The following is a 21,178-nucleotide window of genomic DNA, read 5'->3' on the forward strand; positions in this document are numbered from 1 at the left end:
CCGTGTCCCACCTGCGTGTGGTGCCTGGCAGGCTCTGGAATAATTTTCACTTCCTCCCCGGACATTCCTCTATGGCTTAAGGAAGGGGAGAGGCATGTCGTGGCCATGATCTGTACTTGTCCTCACAGGGCCCTGTGATCTACATGCCCACACTACACTTCTGCTCCTTGGAGATGAGGTGTCAGGTTTAGGAAACTGGGCACTGCTGAGGGCATAGCTGCCAGAACCGTGCTACACCAAGGCTGGCTCCGTTCACCTCACCTGTCACCTCCTGTTGAGTCCTAAGGCGTCATTCAAGGTAGGTGCATCGGTGCAATGAAAGCAGGGACCTCCTTCACCCCCTGGACAGACTGGTGGGTGATCAGTGGAAGCCTGGAGCCCTGCCCCAGCCCCACGCCAGTGCCTCCTATTTTGTCATAGGAGGCACTGGTGACATTTTTGCTCAGCAACTGCTTGGCTCTGATTCTGCAGAGCCAACAGAGAATGCCAGCTTGTTTTTGCCTTTTGAAGTCTGCCCTTGGGATTTGGCGGAGTAGCTGGATGTGTGCTTAGCCCATAGTGGTTGACACTGTCACCATTGTTTACCCAGAACCTCATGTACCAGGCATGGCTGCCGGCATCAAAATACAGCAGCACATTAAACCTCCCTCCTGGTGGGTCTGTCTGTTCTGGTACCATAAGGGCTCAGCCAGCATCTGAACGTCAGTGAGATAACGTGGCCAGTGAGCTCGGGTCAAGCACGTTCTCCTCCAGTGACTTTTACTCCATTGTTGCTTTTACTATTACACAGTCATTAATTTTTTAAACAATGCTTTGGTTCAGGAGCAGAACCTAATTCTCCCCTGTTCCTCTTGGTGGGAGTGAGTAAAGTTGTCCAGCTTGAAATGCGACCACATTTTGTAGCTCAAAAGCTGTCTACACGCATCTAGGTGAAGTTTTGGTTTGGGGCGCTGACCACGTTGGGGTCCCCCGGCAGCATCGCTCCCCTCAGGCCCCTGCCTTCCCTGGATCAGGAGGTGAGGGTGAGTCTCACCGTCCCCGCGTCCCTGTCCTCATCACACTGACGTAATTTCTTGTAAATGCTGTCAAAGTCATTTTTGTTCTCGTGTGTTTCTAATTTTGGCTGTTCCTCTATTCCTTTTTCTATTTTCCTTTTTCCCTTATACCACCCCGTGACCATGTTGTTGGGTCTGAAAATGTGGGCTGTGCACACCCTGCATTGGAATAGCCAGATCGCCCTCTGTGCCGTCTCCATCGCTATAAAAAGCAAAAACTTAACAGTTGCCATGATTCGTATATTATCCTAGTCATCTTATTTTCTACTTTTTTGGAATTTTTGCTATGTTAGCACATCACCCACTGGAGTTTGATATCTGTTAAAGTCCTTGCTTTGAGGAACCTGTTAGTTCGTCCTTATATTTGGTAACAAATGCTCTCTTACTAATTTTGTTTATTTGTTTTGAAGAAGTGAGATGCGAATTGATTTAGGCGGCTGCTGAGGGATTCTTTCATGGAGTATTTAAACTTGGAAAGTCAAAATCTGCAGCACCTTGCTTGATTCTGGCTTTTACACAAACGTGCTCGGCACACGGTTCCTGGCTGTCGCTGTGTGACGTGCGTGACGGCGCTTCCTGGCCGGCGGTCACTGGTGAGGAAGTGGCCGGCTCGGGGGTGAGCAGCTGCAGGGGACGCTGTTGGAGGAAGCAGTCACCGGTTTTTTGTTTTTTGGTTTTTTTTTTTGCATTCACCTTCCCAGTGCCATTTACTTTACTTTGCATTCATAGAGGGGCAGGAGCGGGCCTAAAACCATGCCACTCTTTTGTTCCCTTTATGAGGCTGGTTTTTCTAAGTATCAGGAAAACATTGCCTTGTCCTTAGGAGCTGGTTCACTTGGATCTGGTGGACACAGGGACCCCTAAAGGGGACCGTAGCTTCCTCTCTGCTTCAGCCAGTGGGCATTCAGAGCCGGGTCTGTGGTTTGCCTCAGCAGCCGTGCAGGCCTCCCTGCACCGGCCTTTACTTTTACCCCTTTTTGGCAGTAAATAGCTGACTCTGTGTCTGTTGCAGCTGATGTCCACCACTGACGGCCGTGTGGTTATTATGCGGTAGTGAGTCTCCAACACCCCTGTCAGCCGTGAAGGGACCTTGCATTCTCACCCCGACCCTGGTTCATCTCACCCAGGGAAAGGGCTTGGCCACCACCGTCATGCTGGACATGAGGCCTTGTTTCTCCTTTCATGCTCTGGTCCAAATGTGGACACTTCATCCTTCACTGACTTGGTCTCGCTTGAGACAGTCCAGACTTTCTGAAAGAGTCCATCACATTCTGGGGGGGAACAGAACAGAAGTAAGAGTCGCAAGTAGGAGTCTAGGCTGTCTGGGTTGGCAAATGCAGGCTGGGATCTGTGATGGCCGGTCTGTGCCCTGGAAACTGGCCTTTCCAGTGGCTCCCGAGAGAAAAGGGGTCGGAGCGAGAACAGACTTGCCTGGGTTCCTACCATCCTCATCTGCTCACTGACAGGAGTGTCAGCTAACTAGGAGCTCCCCCAGACCTCGGGCCCTTCAAACCTCAGATCACGGGAGATCCTTGAGTCCCTTCTTCTGGTCCTTGTTTGTGAGAATCCAGTGCCTTCTGAGGTGACTGGCAGCAGGAGATGCCTCCCCCTCCAGGGAACTCCCTTCGGAGGACTGTGACTCAGTGCACCTTGCTGTGAGCTTGTGGGTTTCCATCGTGCTCCCTGCAGAACCAGACTTGAGACTGGCTTAGCGACAGAAATAACAAGACTGATTCCAGGGCAGGGCCAGGTGGAGGGAACAGTGGAAATTGAATGTGACCTCAAACACCTAGGTGGGTGCTGGAGCTGTTACTAAAATGGGGAGCCTGGGAGGTACCTGCCAGGAATCGAAGTCTAGAGTAAATGGTGGACATAAGGCCTTTTTTTTTTGACATATGGCATTTTTAAGATGCTATTTGTCATCCAAGTTAGGACTTCCAAGAGGCACTCGTGTCTATGAGCCTGGGGCTCAGGTGAAGGAGCTGGACTAGAGATACACATTGGGATTCGTCATTCTTAGCTGGTGTTCACAGCCGTGCAAGTGGATCAGCTCATCTCAAGAGGTGCAGACTGTGTCTGAGGGGGGGCAGGGCTGTGTCTGGTTTGGAGGAAAGCCCGGACCATGCAGCTTTGGTGTGTCAGTCAGCGGCGTTTGTGATTTTCAGAGCAATGGCATTTATCCTTAAGGTTCTGGGGGGTGGGCAGGCCCACCCAGGAAGAAATCTGAAGAGAGGGTTTTGGCCACGTGTGCGCGTCTTGGGACGATCCAGAGGCTGCAGGGTCCAGAAGGGGAAACTCCTCAGAAGCTGGAGTCGGAGTGGGGAGTTGGGAGAATGTAGTCACACTCTCCTGTGATGAAGGGAGGGAGGCCTAGGGAGTCCGCACCCTAGCGGACTCTCTTTCCCACGAACAAAAGGCAATCAGACAGAAGATTTGAGGTAAGAAGGGATGGGCGTTGGGAGAGGAGCCAACCTGGAGAACGGTGGTTGAACAATTCTTGAATAGTCTCCCTGAAACATAGAGTTAAAAAAAACCCAGACTCTTAAGAATATTGATAGTGACTGGGGAGGAGGCAGTTGTTTTTCTGACCTCCTAAGGGTAAGGTATGTATCCGGGGATATACAGAAGAATCGGGCAGTCTGTTCCTGGGGCTTCACCCTTACCAGGGGGAACAGTGCAAGTTTAAAGGGGGAGAAGGGCAGCGGAGGGAAACTAGCCAGGTCCCGTGTCACGTACCAGTCGGCCGCCCTACTTACGTGTTGCATTCACATCCATGCCTCCCAAGTGGGCGGTGGCAGCCCCGTTTTGAAGATTGGGAAGCCTCCTCAGAGGTTTAAGGAATTGGTTCATTTAGCAGCTAGTAAATGCTGTAGCAGGATTCCAGCAGGGCCTTGTCAGACTTCAAGGGCATGTTCTCTCTACTAATTCCGGTTGTACCTGAAATGGTGAAGTGAGTCAGTTTCGGAGCCTTTCAGAGAAAGTACGCTTTAAGTGCCTCAGGACTGTTGCACAAAGCTCAGTGTTCTTTCATGGTTCGGAACCACTGCAGTGCTTTTTGCCCCACAGATGTAAGGTCTTACTCCTTTGACGATGGCGTGGTTGTAAATGACATACAGGTGCAAAACCACACTTAGCAGCTTCTGAAGGGAAACTCTCCTGTTCTCCCTTGATCGGCTTTCTTCCACGGGATGTAACTGTGCTGCAGCTAAGGCCTGAGCTTTCCGTATGGAGTGAGGGTTTGATATCCAAATTTAGCATAGAACAGTCAGATGGAGAAAATCGAAGATGACAATATATTTTGGGGTTTCATTAGACAAGACATACTATCTGTTAATGGCTCATAAAGCTAATGAAATTGAGTACAGAACATTGCATTTCTTACTTTCTACTGGGAGCTGTCTTCCAACATAAGGTTCTCTGCTTTGGAACTTCAGCTCAGCCACTAGGGCGCCTGTCATTGTGTTGGTGTGATTGCATTTACACAGTGCATGTAATCTGGGCTTCCTTAGCCCCAAACACTCCAGTGCAGAAGCATAGGCTGTAGCCATCACTTAGTTATACAAATACTTCTAAAACTATATGATACCAAAAAAAATAAATAATAAAAATAAAGAGAGAGAGGGAGATTGCCTTTATCAAAGTTCCTTTGGATTTTAACTGCAAAGTGTTGTTGAGCAGCTCTGGTTTCCTTTGGATATGAATATATACATTTCTTTGCATGTAACTTGGATTTCAGGCTTGAACACCAAGCTCTTGTTTTCCATGAGCCACAAAAATCATAGCCAAATGACACACGTATGAAACAGTTTATTCTTTTTATCTGAGACAGAATCCTTGAATTTGGGACTTGAGCTGCGACTTTCCTGTTTGCTCTTCCCACCCCTCTTGTCACCTCACTCCTTTTTCCCACGTGGCCTCCGAGAGGTCATGGTCTCATAGGAGCAGGTGGACAAATACCAGTTGGTCGCCAAGCAGTGCTGCTGTAGATGGAGCCCAGCCAAGAGCTAAAGGACATCATCAGGGAGGACTTCCTGGAAGAAATTGGCTCTACATTCAGTTCTGAGGACAGAGTAAGAGTCAGCCAGGGGAAGGAATCAAGAGGGTGACTCAGGTGGCAGGAGCAGCCTGGGTAGAGGCCTGGAGGCTTGTGGGGTGAGGACTCGGGGAGACTGCCCTGTGTGGTCCAGGGTGGTGGGTGACCCTGCTTTGAAGGACACTGGAGAGGGCCTAGGGGTGGAGGGCTTTGGAGGAGCTTGGTTTTTACTAGAACTGACACAGAAGAGGCAGTGAAGGGTGTCAGCAGGAAGTGACCCTTAGGAGAGCAGCTCTGCCTGTCCTTTTGAGTCCCACCCCTTCATTCTTTTATTCACAACACACGCAATTCTGAGTGTCTAGGGGAGAGGGGGTGGACCTACAGTAGTAAGCAAAATGTACTTGCTTCTTGAGAGCTTAGCAGTGTCAGAAGTTGACTTAGATTAAAATGTTTTATTAACACAGCAGGGCACCTAATCCAAAGTGCGGAGGTTGGAGGGAAGGAAGACTTCCTTGACAAACAGTTAAAATGAGCCTGGAGGCTAGTGGGAAGTAGCAGCAGGTCACGGGGCCCCTGAGGTCACTGGGGACCTGGTACTGAGGTGAGGATGGACAAGCAGGGTCGGGGGTGGGGCTAGAACTCTACCAGGGAGTCTCTGATGGGTTTGAAGTGGGGGAGATGTAATCAAATTTGTGCTTTGGGAAGGCTGCCTTGGCTGTGTGTGTGTGTGTGTGTGTGTGTGTGTGTAGCGGGGAAGAGGGGGAGAGTGTCACCAACTGGGAGGGTCATTAGAAGACCATTCACAGGCTCGGAGGCCACCAGTGGGAGAGGGGCATCGGGGCTGCTTGGGGACCGCAGGGGCAGAGTGGATGCCGGGTTTCCTTATGTGGAGGGCTTGTTAGCGGGGTCGCTCTAGCGACACCTTGTGGCTGGAAGTAAACAGATGGAGGCCGCCAGGTGGACTTACCTCTTCTCTCCTTCCCTGCCTTGTGTGATGATCTTAGCTCTGCCAACATATGGAACAGAAGAGCTAAGTTCCAGAGTAGCCCAGGACTTTGCTGGGCTCGTTCAAGTGAGAGCAGATAGGATTTAGGCTTGTGTTGAGATCTGTAAGTTAACTTAGCTAGAAACGTCCTGTCTTTTGGATTTTCATAGGGGTAGTAATTCTTGATAAAGATTGCTTTCTTGGTGAGAGGAAATTTAATACAACTGATGTCTTTCTCAAAAAATATCTTATCTTTTAAGAAATTTAATATTCAAAATAATAGGAATATTTTAAAATGATAAACTAAGGCTTTCGTGTAGTTTCTTTGGTTTCTGAGTTGATGTGTAGGTAGACCCTTTGCATTACATAATAGCACATCTTTGACAGTATTTAAAGAGCTGTTAGTGAGCGCCCCCAATTTGAAAGCATCATTAAAGCTTGCTCTGAAATAGTGAAGTCATATAGGTCTTGTTTGCAGAAGCCAGATATTTGGTTTATAATCTGCAGCATAGCTCCCTTTATAAAATAATAATAGATTCAAAATTAACAAAGTGGAAAATAATTGATTTTTTAAAAAAAATGAAACATAAATTTTCTTGTGCTATTGTTGCAACTGGAAATTTTGAAAAGAAAAATCCTATTGTAATATCATCTAAGTGAAATACATATATGTCTGTCACATTTGAATAGTAACTGCACAGTGGTTTTTGAAGTCAGGATCATTCCAGCTCAGATACTGGCAGTGATGGTTGCTGGTTTTCAATGGAAGAGCCTAAATTTGCTTTCTTAGCTTTATTCTTTTCTTTTCTTATATTTTCTTTTCTTTTCTTTTCTCTCTCTCTCTTTTTTTTTTTTTTTGGGGGGTAGTGCGAGGGTTGAGTAGTGCTGTGCCAGCATGATTTGGGGGCAATTTGTGGGCAGATGTCGTGCAGCAGCAGTGAGATATTTCCATGCATTTTACTTTCCGGACATCACCAGGGAACATGTGTGGTTTGTGCCTGCAGGATGGGATGCTGCAGGACTCCCTGGTCCATCAATGTTATGTCTTGGAGCTGCTCCGGTCAGTGAATGATTTTCTGTGGCTTGGAGCTAATGTGGTCTGATGCAGATGATCAGATGTGTAACTAAAGTACTGTTACTTGAAATAAGAGAAAAGCTAGCAAAAATGTCTCTAAAATACAGGATGAGGGAGGAGAATTGGCTGAGCTGCTTGCAGTGGGGAATATTCTCAGGTGACTCCCTCACTGTGTCTCCTGTCACTATCCCCCACAGCCCTGCATGGCAGTCCTACTGAAGCAACCATGCACTTTCTCAGAAACGCGCTGAATTTCCTTGTGCCTCTGATTGTTCACTTTTTTTTTTGAAAGCACATCTTGCCCTTTGCTTAAATGCCATCCCTGCTAGCCACCACTTACACTCATTCTTCTGGACCTCGTCCATATATAGCTGCTGAATGAAAGAACAAAATGTAGTATCTCCATTTAGTGGAATATTATTCAGACATAAGAGTGAATAAAAAAGAAAAAATAAATAAAGGGGAATATGAAAAAAGCCATCTGCTCTGGGTAGTCCACCCTGACTGCTCAACCCGGCCTTTTCCCTTTGAAACCCCACCCCTTATACCCCACTCTACTATTTTTGATAGTATTTACCACCTTCTAATAAAGTTTAACATTTTCAAAAAAAAGGAGACATGCTGATACCACTTCAACATGGGAAAGCCTTGATAACAGCACGTTAACTGAAAGGAACCAGACACAAACGGCCACATATTGTTGATTTCAGTGATCTTAGAAATGCCCAGAATTGGCTCATGCAGTGGCAGAGAGCAGATGATGGTTGCAAGGGGCTGGGTGGAGGGGGGTTGTGGAGTGACTGCTAGTGACAGGGGTGTTCTACTGGGGTGATGAAGTGTTCTGGAAATAGATGGTGGTGAGGGCTGCACAACCGTGAGTGTGCAGAAGACTGCTGAGCGCTGTCTCTGGGAGTGCTTGTTGTTGGGGCGGCTTTATTTTGTTCTCATCCTGTAATGTGAAGGGTCATCTTGTGCTGAGACCATTCAACTCCTGTGAGTGGTAAGGCTAAGAGACTTTGCAGAGTCATGTTTCTTTTTTCCCCCTTGCTGAGTGTAGGCAAAAATGGTTTAAGCCTGAGAAAGTGCTCCATATGCAGAAATGTCTTTCAGTTTTGGCTGGTGTAAAAATCTTGTGAGCTTTTTAATCATTTAGGACAGTCTGTAGGGGGAAACAGCCTGTGAAGCCTGGGTGAGACTTGGAAGAGCCGCGCTACCCTCCCAGACACGGGTGGGGATTTCACCCCCATTCAGGCAGTGAAGGGCCAAGACCCGTGAGAGGAGTTGACAGTCATGAATATTTATGTGTATCCGCTGCTTCATCTTGGATATTAATTTCTAGCTGAGTCATTTTGTGGCGGCAGCCTCATCCTACATCAGGAATTTATAGTATCTGCTCTTTGAGGTGAAGAGCTGACAGACTTGATTATTTAACAGTCTATCTTGTATTGATATCTCAGATTCCTTTGTCAATCGCAAAACAGCAGAAATACAGACGTCCTTTAATGCCGATGTGACCTGGGGCAGGTTTAGTTTCTGTACCTCAGTGACCTTATCTGCGTGTGGGGAAGATGATAACAGTGCTTCCCTCAGAGGGGCTGGTGAGAGGAGACTGAGAAGCACAAATGGAAGACTTACACGAGATGCTCATGAATGACAAAATTTAGTGTTCTCAGCCTGGTGAGGCCTCAGGGGCAGAGATGTCAGAACAGAGCAGTCCTAGCCGGAGTTCGATCCACATTGACAGGTTTTATGATCACTGTCACCACTGTGGGTTATCAGGTAGTTTTAAGACTTGGTAATATGAATTCATGAATAATGTTAAAGACTAGACAACTCAGATCCGGTTTACATAGTTCTCAAGATTTCCTGTGAGAAATGGATATTTTTTCCCCATCTTAAATCTGAGTGGATTCTCTAAAAAAATTCTGTAGTCCTCCATCTTTTTCCTTTAATTCTCCCTTTTTTTTAAATAAAAGTTTTTAAATGGAGTTACTGGGGACTGAACTGAGGGCCTCATGCGTGCTGAGCACATACTCTCTCAACTGAGGTATACTCTCCCCCATAATTGTTTTAAACTTTACTTTCTTAGTATTCAGAGGTTAGAGGCCTCTAATTCTTTTTTTGGAGACTTGTCCATAAACCGGTAAATCTAAAATTAATGGACAAAATTTGGTTTATTAAAAAAATCATTAGAACTTTTATCAATCCATTCAAAAGGGAATGCTTATTGAGTTAAAATGTTTCTCCTTTATGGTGATTTCTAATTTTTGGTCTAGCTTAACTTATTAAAAGTAATCCTCATCATCATAATGACCAAGCTTGCTGTGAGTGGACACCTACCAAAGGCTAAATTGTTTTTCTCATGTTTTACTTCAAAGCAGGTGTTTGACGGTAGGTATCAATGTCTCCTTTTTGCAGCTGAGGGATTGAGAGGTGGGCAGCTTGTCCCAAATCAAACGCAGCTGGCGGTGCCTAGCTCGGTGCTGGAACCCAGGCTGCACAGGATGCATTCTCAATTTCTCCTCTGATCAGCCTCCCGTTGAGTGGTTTCCCGAACTCCTGTGAGTCCATAAATGACCGATTTTGGCGATCTCAGCCTGATGAGGCCTTCAAAGGAGAGACACCAGTGAGAATGTGAGACAGAGCGGCATAAATTAAAATTGTACATTTTCACAAATGTTGCATTCTCAGGTAATGACTTAAATAGTTTATGTTTTCTTTATATTAGTGCTATGTAAGCACTAAAAACAAAACATTAAAAATATCCTAAAATGATTATAGTGCAAAATAGGAGTGGGCTTTGAAAGTCCAATCATTGCTAATGATGTTGCTTGTTTTTCTCTAGTGGTGCTTATTGACAGAATAATTTACAATGACTGAATTTGTTTTATGTATGTAGTCTTAGTATGGAGGAAAAGTTTGTCAGTGCATATTGAAAGTAAAATCTTTACTCTTTTCTTTCCTGATGATAAATATGTACGTTGTTTCCATGGCTTAAGTATATTTCCTCATTTGTGAAATTTGAGTGATGCCGTTTACCATGTCTGACTGTGAGAGGTAGACGCCTTGTATACAAAGCATCCAAGAGCTGCTTAGTAAAAATGTGCTGTCACAATGACAGATAGTTTAGAAGGATCAACTGTGAATACTAAAGAGGGTGGCTTGTTTCTGATGCATATTCAATATGGATATATATGAATATGGCTTAAAGTAACAAGGATTCAGGGTTTTGTGTGTGTGTGTGCGTCAGTATGAAGTTTTAATGAAATCTGTATCATTCTATTGAGACAGGGACTAGTTAAATTGACTTAAGCAGACGACCTTGAAGATTATTTACACAGAATGTGTATTGTTACAACTCAGTGTTCATGCTGCCGTGTAACTATACACTCAGACATTTAAATTCGTAGGACTCTGACCAGAAGCATTAAGTTTAGAAAAATCCACATTGATCATTTTCAGGGAATAAGCTTCTCTCTTTTGTGATTAAAGAAAATTTTGATTTATTTTTCTGCACTCTTAATAGGTTTTAAAATATCAAAACATTGATTTGACATGTCAGCTTTTTTAATAGAAAGAAGCTCATGCTGTTTTAATATGTAAATAAATGTTTTTGTATTTCAATACACTTCTATGATTTCCTGGCTCTTTGAGAAGTATTTTGCAAGATACTTAGATTACCTCCTGTTGGAAAAATACAGACATGACTTTTATGAATATAGGCCTAGTGCAGATCTGTTGGTTTTTGCTACAGTGCAAGACATGAAGACTAAGAGAGCAGTATGTACTACATAAGCTTTTAGTTATCTGATTCTTGTTTCTGATCCACAGGCAATTTTTGTGTTGCACCTTTCCAGGCAACCAGGAAGGCCTTTTAAGCCATAGGTGGCGCTGTTGCACCTTCTTACAGTCTTAACGTTCCTGTTTGTAAAGGAAGTCTTAAACTTTTTTTTTTTTTTTTTGATTCCTTTGCTTAATGCTTCAGGGTAGCACAATGTCCATTATGTCTGACTACCTGGAAATATTATTCTGCTTATGTCTTAATTTTATTTTATCATCTCGCTGTGAACATTTCAGACTTCCTGTGCAAACAGTTGCAACATCGGACTTTTCTTGCAGTGTTAGAAACCAGTGAGCCGGGATTTTATAAAAGAGCTAGAAGCGGCCTCTGGAGCACCTTAAAGCTGAAAAGTGTACTGAGTTCCCTAAGTATTATCCCCACCGCTGTGTGTCAATGGGTGGTAGGAGATTTGGTACATATACAAAGGGGTGTGGTGTTTTGACTTGGGTTTGTGTGCACGCGCTGCCACTGAGCTACGTGATCCTGAGTCAGTTCGTTCTGAGTTTTTCCCTCGTCTGTGAGATGGGGACACTCATTTCTGCTTTGTAGAATTGTGAGAATTAGAAATTATGTAAAGTGTTTAGCACAGTGTGTATGACAAGAGGGCTCATAATCTTAACTGCTGTTTGGTGTGAAGCCATCATGTGATAGTCTTTGGCAATTACTGAGAAACAGGAAAATAAGAAAAGCTGGTTTTATGATGAAAAATATTTGAGGAGGTTCCATAGTTCCTATACACATAATTTAGCATCAGCAGAGTCAGGACAGTTACACAGTCGCCCTGAACCAATGTTAAGCCACAGAATTTTTGTTACTTCATATATGTTGGGGCTTAAGGGGACCCAATACTTATACACATGTTGTGTCCAGCAGCCAACTGAGAGATGACAAAGAAGAACAGGCAGGCGATAAATGTCTCCTTTATTACTGATGAAGCCACGTTCTCCATGAAATTCAGGGCTGTGGGAGAGTGAGTGTCATGACACTATGTCCCAGAATTAGAGACTTACGCAGTCCCAGGTAACTCTGGTCCACAGCGAGCATTCCCTTGAGAGATTCTGACCCATAATGCACAGGACTGTCTTGCCATGGAACTGAGCATCCCGGCTGCTTCCTAAGGGTGGCCAACACTGGAGGGGAAGGAAAGCTTTCATATGCCCTGCTTGTCTCCCCGGACTCACACCTCAATCTGTTAGTGTGAGGAGGGCTAGCCGTGGGCCAGTGGTCAGGAGTGTGAAGGGAGAAGCAGTCTCCCATGGACCAGAGGAGTGGGGAGGAGGGAATTCCCCCTCAGTTTAAACAGGTGGTGGCTTGAAACAGAAGGGTGCTCCTCAAGAGTTTATAAGAGGGGAAATAAGGATTTCCTTTGGGACTCAGAATAGTCATGAAACACAGAAGATGATTAGATGGGAGACTTGTAAATCACTTTCTTATTAAATTGAAATTTGTTGGGCACCAAAAATGTGCTACATTCTTTTCTGAGAGTTTTACAGAAATGAATCCTCCAATTTTCACAACAAGTGAGTAAGAAAGATTTGATTGTTATCCCAGGTTTACAGTGTGGAAATTGAGGCACACAGAGGGTAAGTAATTTGGCCAAGGTAACAGAGCTAGTAAGTGGCAGAGCTGGGATTTAAATCCTGGCTATCTGGTTTCCAGGCTCCCAGGGATGGGCTTTGGGTGTTTACAGGTATCTGCATCCCTGGATCTCTGTACCTCTGCATCAGTTAGACCAGAAAGGACAGGGAAAGTGGAGTTATACAGGTACTCACAGTCGTGTTTCAGCCACTGTCCATGGAGTGTGCCCCGTGATTGGCATTAATTGTTTTCCAGGCAGTAGATCTGTTCTTATAACAGAAATTTAGTCCATTGAGTTAATCTAGAAACCCTTCCTGCTCTGCTTCTGTCCACTCTTGCCATGTGACTGCCTGCCCGAGATTGGGCCGTGGAGGAGAATCTGTACTCATGGTTGAACTCTGATATTTCAATCTGGTTTGTAGTTTCACATCTCCTGTTACATTAATAAATTAAATTTCTGGTTTTCTTGCATCAGTGTGTCATAAGTTTGCTTAATGTGAAACCAGTCCATGGGAGCCGAGGGGTGCTGACGGTATAATTTCTGAGCATGTGGCATTTCTACCCGTGCAGAAATGGCTGGAGGATGTCCACCTTCCTCACTGATTTCTCCCAGCAGCAGGGTCCTCTCCCACCCCCGGATGTGAGGATGGGATCTCTCTGAGTAGGCCATTCAGAGGCCGAGTCCACCAATCAGATGAAGTACCTGGAAGTGGGTTTAATAGAAGAAAAGGGCTTCCAGGTAGTCCGATGGGCTGTTTGAGACCGTTTGGTGAAAAGATGTCCACTGTCTGTGGTTGAGCTGCTTCTTTGCTGTTTAAAAGTCTGTATTACATGAAGGGATTTTAAAAAGCAGAAAGGTGTGATTTCAGGTGGTACATCCGCACCGGTGAGTAGTGCTGGATGACCGCCTGTGTGAGGAATAGACAGAGTCTTACAAACTTCATAAAACAGCTTTTAAAGCTCTTCCATCTGAGTGCACTTCGTATGGGGTCCAGTTCATGACTGGTCGCGCTGAGAGGGCACGTAACTGATGATGGCAGAAAGGACACGGAGGCATCAAAAAGGTCCCAGACATGTTCTGTGTTTAGAGGATGGGGCACAGAGTAACATATTTGAGCTGGTTTTTCATTGAACACTTTTGAGTATTTTCTAGGACTCCCCAATCCCCCATGGTTCCATGCAGCTGGGTGTCCCCTCAGTGCAGCTCTGTCAGCGCTTGCCCTGGGCTGACGCGGTGTCACGGGGAGCAGGACGGTCAGTGTCCCCGGCTCCTCCGAGCTCCGTCTCCTCATCCGCAGAGCCGGGTTTCTCATCCGTGTCTACTTAGTAGGATTGCTGAGAATCACACGTGATGGTTGTCAGGTGTGATTTGTGGTTGTCTCTGTGATTGGCGTATAGTCAATATTTGATAGAAACACATGTTTTTTATTATAATTGTGGCTCCTAGATTGCAGTGGTTTTTAGTCTGCATTTATTTTTTTATATAAATTTATTCTTATTTTTAAGTAAGCACTTGTATTTATTTATTTTCATGAAGGTACAGGGGATTGAAGCCAGGAACATGTGCGTGCACAACAGGTGCTCTACAATGGAGTAATACCCACCCTCCTTGTCTGCACTTAAAAATAAATATTTCAATACACAAAATATTTCTTAAACACCATCATGGGTCCTATTTTCTGCATAGACAATTGAATACATATGCCATCTCAATAAGAATAAATGTCATAGGGACATACCTTTCTAAATCTGTTTACGTGTTTTAAAACGATCATAGCTAGTGAAAAACACGAGTCTTGGATTCACTACTTCTTAGGGTCTGCTTTGCCATCATGGGGAATTACATTCTACAGAGAAGGCTAATTGGATCTCATTGATATTTGGATGATTTTGCAATGTTCAAGGCTTTCAAAAGCTGACCGTTTTGTATTTTAAACTAACTACAAAGTTATCTTCTAGAAGTTGTAAGTCCTTAGCTTGTGAAGTGCCCAGTAATTCAGTTTGTATATGTCTGTGTCTCTGTGAACGTGTATGTGTGTGATTTCAGGAATGTAGCAATAAGTTCCATATAGCCTTCTGAAATCTTTCTCCTCCAGTTCAAGGTGTAGGTATATATTTACACAAATAAATTGATACTCTTTTGTGATTTGGCATATTGGTGGAAATAAGAGGTTCTCATAATTGTTTCAGAAGGGTTGGGGAGCATGAGCTTAGAAAATGGGAGGAGATAGAGGCAGGGAGGTTCTTTAAACTTTGTGCAAGATGAGAAACAGTAGCTTTTCTTTTTTCTTCTAAAGCAAACTGGCACTGAATTGTAACATACTAATACTCAGAATTGCTTTTCTGATCAGAGACAAGTGCCTCAGATTTTTCAAGGCAACATGAATGATGAAATGTGTTTTAGCAGTTATCTTTAAAAGTAGTTTTATTTTTCAAGTATAAGTCTATAGACTGTTCTTTTTTTCCAGCTGTACAAGAATTTCTCATTGATCAAGGTACGTGATCAATGTGTTTAGTTTCTTTGGGTTATTTATTTTTTTTAAGTGCTTGATTCATTCTGGTGTGAATGAATGTTTAAACTTTCTGGATTTTGATCTTTAAAACTTGCTGATTTATCAGAACTGCAAAAAACCTGATGTTTGTTCCTTGTTTGGTGGGGCAACCTATTGATTTATGTTGTCTGTTATAGAGGGAAATTCTTCCTCTAGCCTGTAGATAATTAAGTGAATGGTTTGCAGTGTGCCTTAAAAATTATTTGAATGCATTGAGCATGTTTGTCCAGTGAATTTTGGATTGAGTCATAATAATGACTTTGCTTTGATTCTGTGGCTTTTGTCCTCTCCACAAGAATTTGAATTCTCTGTTGCATTTTGTATTCGTGTTCTTAACAGGGGAAGGAATTTTGCATTTTTTACAGAGGTGGGTTTTCCTATCCCCTCTGAATTCCTTCTGTAATTGATACAGCGAAAATCTGTTATTGCAGTGCTTAATTATTTCATAAAAAATTTTTTGGCTTAATCAGAAACAATGACAAAGAATGATAATAAAAAATACGAAAACCTTCCTTCCTTTGAAGAATAGAAATGAGGTGGTCAGGCTCACGCATGCTTTGTACCTGACACACTTACTCTCATGTCACTGTGTATCATGAGTCGGAGATGGAGTTGCTTCAGGTTTATAGATTTTTGTTTTAACATTTGTGTTGAATTCATTCTCTAGGCATGATGATTCCTGTTGCCTTTGTGGAAAGTGTAGATGAAGGGAAACAAATGCTTTGTTTTGTTTTCAGGAGGCCTGAGATGCTGATGAGAAAAGAGTAGAGGGTGGGCTGAGGAAAATAGTGATAGACCCTCACCTCCAGGCTGAAATTGATGAACAAAGAAATCAATTAAGTGTATTGGTATTTGACTAATAGAAGTCAGACAGCCCAGACTGTCTAGTTATGCCCAAAGGAAAGTACTGAATTCACCTGCAGAATTAGGTGCTTTACCATGTAGAAGCAGCTTAGAGCAATCAGAAAAATCAGTCTTATGATGAGATATAAAAAGAATATAATATCTTTTATTTCTGAAACTTTTCTACATTAAGTTGTGTAGAGCTAAAATTAAGTTTCAAGCACCAGGAGTTAAGAGTTTAGGTGGTTCTGTGGGATCGTTATTCAGGGATGTGTCTAGACCCTGCTGGAGTGGCCGAAGCTGGCAGGAAAAGATCCAGAGCCAGGATTTTTCATCCTAGGATGTCCTCCATAATGGTTCCATGTGGGAGCCCATGATTGAGTTAACAAGTTGTAACACATCCCAGCCGCCTGTCAACTTTAAGAAAAAAAATGTGCTTATTAACTGCTTTAAAGCAAACACCTGTGCATCCTCACTCCTGTCTCCTTGCCATAAAAAGCAGAGACAATGCCTTGCTTGCATATTTGAGGTTATAGATAGCACACTGCTTATTGCACAGCAATGACCCAGGCCCTCAGCTATAAACGCCAGGCCTGCGTGGTGTTAGATAGTCTATTATCCCCAAAACAGGGACCAGGCTGGTCTGGTGGTCTGCTTTGTAATGAACATGTCTAAAAAATGTATCTTGTTCCCCTCAGCCCATGACTTCCCTAAAGGTAAACTAAGCCTTAGTACTCATGGTGGAGTCTACAATCTCTGTCTCATCCCTTCTTTCCCCAAGTTCCTGCCTACTATCTCACAACTGTTACTGACATTTTACTTTGATTATACACAATAAATATGGGAGCATTTGAGAGACTCGTGGATTTGGCTCCCTAATCCCTCTCGCTTTCTTTCCTTTTTCCGCAGTCTTGAGAAATTCATTCCGTGTCGGTAAGACTTCCGCCAGCCAGAACCCACAGTTCCAGGTGAGAAGGATGCAGGCTTTATCCCTCCTACCCGAGGGAGAGAGAGGAGATAATTGAGATATGCTCCCCTGTGGTCCCTTCCTGCCCCAGGGCCACTCCAGTTCACCTGCAGCCTTCTGGCCTCTGCTCACAGGGCCTCTGTCCCAGGATTGACCGCAGCCTTTTATTCCCTTGTCAACATTCCCTGTGCCTTTCAGAGGTTGCTCTCTTCTCTGCAATTCAACCCTGGCAGATGTGATGGTGGTCAGCGTGCTGATGGGCAGTTACGTGGGGACTCCCAGGAGCCATGCTGATTCTCCTGAGTCATTCGGGGTTACAGAACTGTCAAGCACTGCAGGAAGCCCATTCACGTGAGTTCAACACAGCATTACATCACTTTCATTTTATTTTTGAATTTTCAGTGGAGAAATTATTTGTAGCACACTGTTCCAGATTTTAGGCCGCCTGCTTTCCTCACCACCATTTCCTTGTTGGCTCTGGTGCTTGTTTTAAGAACCAGGTTTCTTCTCTGGTCATTTGTAGCAGCTGGGCTTGCCGAATCCTTGATTTGCATTTGAAGCAGAATGCTTCTTCGTGATGTCAAACTGATTTTCCTTGTCATGTCTGAATATTTCTTGTACACTCAGCAACAGTTTCAAGTGAAATGCTCTTGTCCAATTTCGGTTAACTAATATTTGCTGATCTCCTGCTTTCATGCTGAGGGCAGTTTCTTCTTCCTGTAATAAATGTTAGCAATTTGCATTTACTATGGAAGGTACTAATCCGAGGTGCTTTTGTTCTTAACAGTTTTAATACAAATCACCCATTAAAATGTACAGCGGATTTTACTCTATGCCCAGAAATGTGCATCCCAGTCAATCTTAGAATATTTTCTTCCCCCCAACAGGAAACCCAGTACGCATAAGCAGACATTATCAACTTCCCCATCCTCCCCAAGCCCCAGGGAGCCACTCTTCTGTCTCTGTGGATTTGCCTGTGCTGAACATTTCATGCAAATCGAGTCACTTCATGTAAGTGGAACCGTCTATTTTGACTGACTTCTTTCACACTGAGTAACGTTTTCAATGTTTGTCCACGTTGTGGCCTGGGTCAGTACTCTATGCTTTGCTATTGCTGAATAATATTTCACTGTATGGCTGGGCCCCTTTGTTTACCCATTCATCACGTGATAGACATTTGGGTTGTTTCTGTTTTTTGGCTCTGAAAATTAATGGCGAAAAGTAATGGTGAATATTCCTGTAGGAGTTTTTATGTTAACATTTGTTTTCAGTTCTCTTACTTGTGTGCCCAGGAAGCAGAATTGCTGGATCATTCAGAAGCCAAATGTTCAACTCTCTGAGGACGTGCCAGGATGTTTTCCAAAGTGGTCACGCTGTGTTACATCCTCACCAGCAATGGCTGCGGGCTCCGCTTCCTCTGTGTCCTCATTAGTGCTTGTTAATCTTTTTTTGATTTTAACCTATTGTAGTGAATGTGAAGCGGTTTCTCCTAGTTGTTTTGACTTGATTTCCTTTAGAGCTAATGTTATTGAACACCGTTTCATTGTGCTTATTGGCCATTTGTATATTTTCCTTGAAAAATATCTTTTCAGATTCTTTTTTCATTTTTTAATTGAGTTGCCTTTTTATTGTTGAGCTGTGGAATTTTTTTTTTTGATACACAAATTCCTTATCAGATAAATGATTTGAAAAAATTTTCTCCTGAGTGTTGTTTTTTCACTTTCTGGATGGTGTCTTTTGAAGCAAAGTTTTAAAGTTTAATGAACTCCAATTTATCTCTGTTTTCATTTTTCCTTGTGCTTTTGGGGTAATATTTAATATCTGATGTATTTTATTAAAACTTGTATATATAAAATAACTTAATTCTTAGGACTGTTCTAGGAGATGGGTGCGGTTGTTGTCCCCAGTCTATGCATCGGAGACTGAGATGCAGAGAATTTGACTGACATATTAGTGTCAAAGCTACCCAGTGCTGTGGGAATTCAGACCCTCATGTTTTTCCCTAGCATCTGAGCTCAACACCACCATGCTCCAATCTTTCCAGGAAACGTTAATGAAACAATCTTTACTTTTTTGATTTCTTGTTAGATTTTTTTCTTATTGGGGACCTCAAATTCTCATTTTCTTTTCGGATATCAGTGTCGATTTATTTTAGGTCTCATGTAGGGAGAAGCATTGCTATCAGTTAACTTCTTTATTACTCACTCTCCAGTGATGATTGTTGCTAGCTGATCTAATCAAGTCATGCTTAAGTCTTTCCTGCTCATGACACTAACAGCAGAGTCATGACTTATAGAATGCTCAAAGAAGAAAGTACTTGATTGATTTTATTTTGCCAACCAATCAAACCAATCAAATAAAACCCTGGTGTTGACACAGACTATAAGCCCTCCAAAATAGGGTCACTGTCTTCATTGTGTTTCATTTGTTGGGTCACAGTGTCTGGATAGTGCCTTGCTGTCCAGCAGTTTTGTGAGGATACGGTGCTCGTGAATCATTGTAAGGACAGAATTTTGACAACAGACTGTGTTGTTCATTTCACGACGGAAAAGGTAATATAGAATTACTGTTCAGATCTGTTTTAAAATTAAGCTTTGAATTTTGAGAATAGTTCAAGAAGCCATACAAAGCTCTTTTTCACTAATTTTAGATCTATCTTAGACACATTATGTTTACATAGCAGAGTAACTTATCAAGTAGATTTGACAAAGGAGTGTTATATTGATTATTTGTTTTAGTTGAAATATTCTACCAGGGATAAAGTCATAAGTGCCCATAAATGAACAAATATATTTGTATTTAAATGCAACATGGGAGCAGACTACATATGTTTCTATATAATATATATGACTGTGTGTTTTAATCTTTCTGTCAGTGTTTTAATAGTTTTTCAGCAATTTTGTAACTTTAGAATTCTTCTAAAAAAATCACCCCCAATTCTAGTGCAGTTTGTACTGTGTATCCTGTCTTATGCATGGGATTCCACTGTCCCCTCAGTGAGGAATTTCCTCTCCTATTGTGTTAGGAGCAGAGTTAAAGGAACTGTGATTTCTAGGCCTTTGCTCTCCATGTGTTTGCAGTTGGCTCTCAGTCACGATTTTCCCTTTCCAGAGTTTTCATTGTTAAATTAGAATTTCTGAAAATAACTATTAATATGTTGCATTGGTCTCCCTAGAAACTTGACGTCTTTGTGCTTTTCAGTTTTCAATTTATGAAAAATGCAAATGCACTCTTGTTTTTAAGTTGTCCTTTTTCAATAGATATTTATCTCTTAATTGATAGAATAATTTTTCCCAATGAATGAATTGGTGTGCATGTTTTAAAGGATAACTTACTTTTTATTTTTCTTATTGTAACAGTAATATTCATTGTAGAGAATTTAGTAAATAAGGATTAACACAGTAATAACTTCACAATGGCCTCTAATCTCACCTGGAGATACAGTTGTAAGGTTTGAAATTGAGAATTATAAGTCCTCTCAAAGTTTTCTTTTTCAAGTACGTATTGGTTACTGAGATCCTCGAATTCCCATATGAATTGTAGCAGCAGATAGTCAGTTTCTGCAGAGGAGCCCGCTGGGATTGTGATCGAGACCACGTTGAATATACGGATCGCTCTGGGGAGCACTGCCATTCCAAGAGCACTTTCTTTTGATAGGGGAATGTGTGTGGAGTGTCTGTCCTGGTATTTAGGTCTTCTTTAACTTTTTTTTTCAACAATGCTTTGAGTTTACAGAGTATTATTTTACTTTAATTATCTTTGCCTTTATATTGAGGACAAGTGTGCAAGGTACTGGGATCAGAAGTGTATTTGAGCCCCGCAACTTGCTGCCACCATGGACGCTGCGCTCTTGCTTCACCCGCTGTACAATCTTGCACAGAATACGACCTCAGTAACTCTCTCTTGAATGAATGATTATATGATTGTTGGATGATGCTTGAGAGTCCTTGTGATGATTTTTTTCCCCAGCCTTTCCCCAGTTCTTAACTATGCCCTTTCTCTTCCTAAACTCCAGCCTGGGTTTCAGCCTGCCTGTGGCATTGATTTTCCTTGTCTGTGGACTCTTCCTTTCACTGGTTCCCGATAATGTTACATGTGGGCTGTGGAAACTTGCTAGATGTCAAGAAAGAGCTAATCCATTGTAGGCCAGTATTTTTAGAGTTTGTTATTGTTTTATTGATTGAAATTAAATGAGGCTGCCCCCTGAGCCCTCCCGTGAGCACTTTTGACCTTCCTACAGCTGATACTG

The 21,178-nt window shown here is 43.0% G+C and overlaps 1 protein-coding gene across 1 annotated transcript in view; it reads left to right on the forward strand.

The window, feature by feature from the left end:
• The window catches only part of LOC140688318 (uncharacterized), a 136,633-nt gene that overhangs the window by 6,145 nt on the left and 109,310 nt on the right, over positions 1-21,178 (forward strand). Inside the window, exons 2-4 of the mRNA XM_072946943.1 lie at positions 16,872-16,930; positions 17,128-17,280; positions 17,817-17,940. Of these exons, the coding sequence (XP_072803044.1) occupies positions 17,168-17,280; positions 17,817-17,940 (237 nt within the window). The 5' untranslated portion in view covers positions 16,872-16,930; positions 17,128-17,167. The remainder of the gene's footprint in view (positions 1-16,871; positions 16,931-17,127; positions 17,281-17,816; positions 17,941-21,178) is intronic.

This window comes from Vicugna pacos, chromosome 22, assembly GCF_048564905.1.
Source record: "Vicugna pacos chromosome 22, VicPac4, whole genome shotgun sequence".
NCBI classification, from domain to species: Eukaryota; Metazoa; Chordata; class Mammalia; order Artiodactyla; family Camelidae; genus Vicugna; species Vicugna pacos.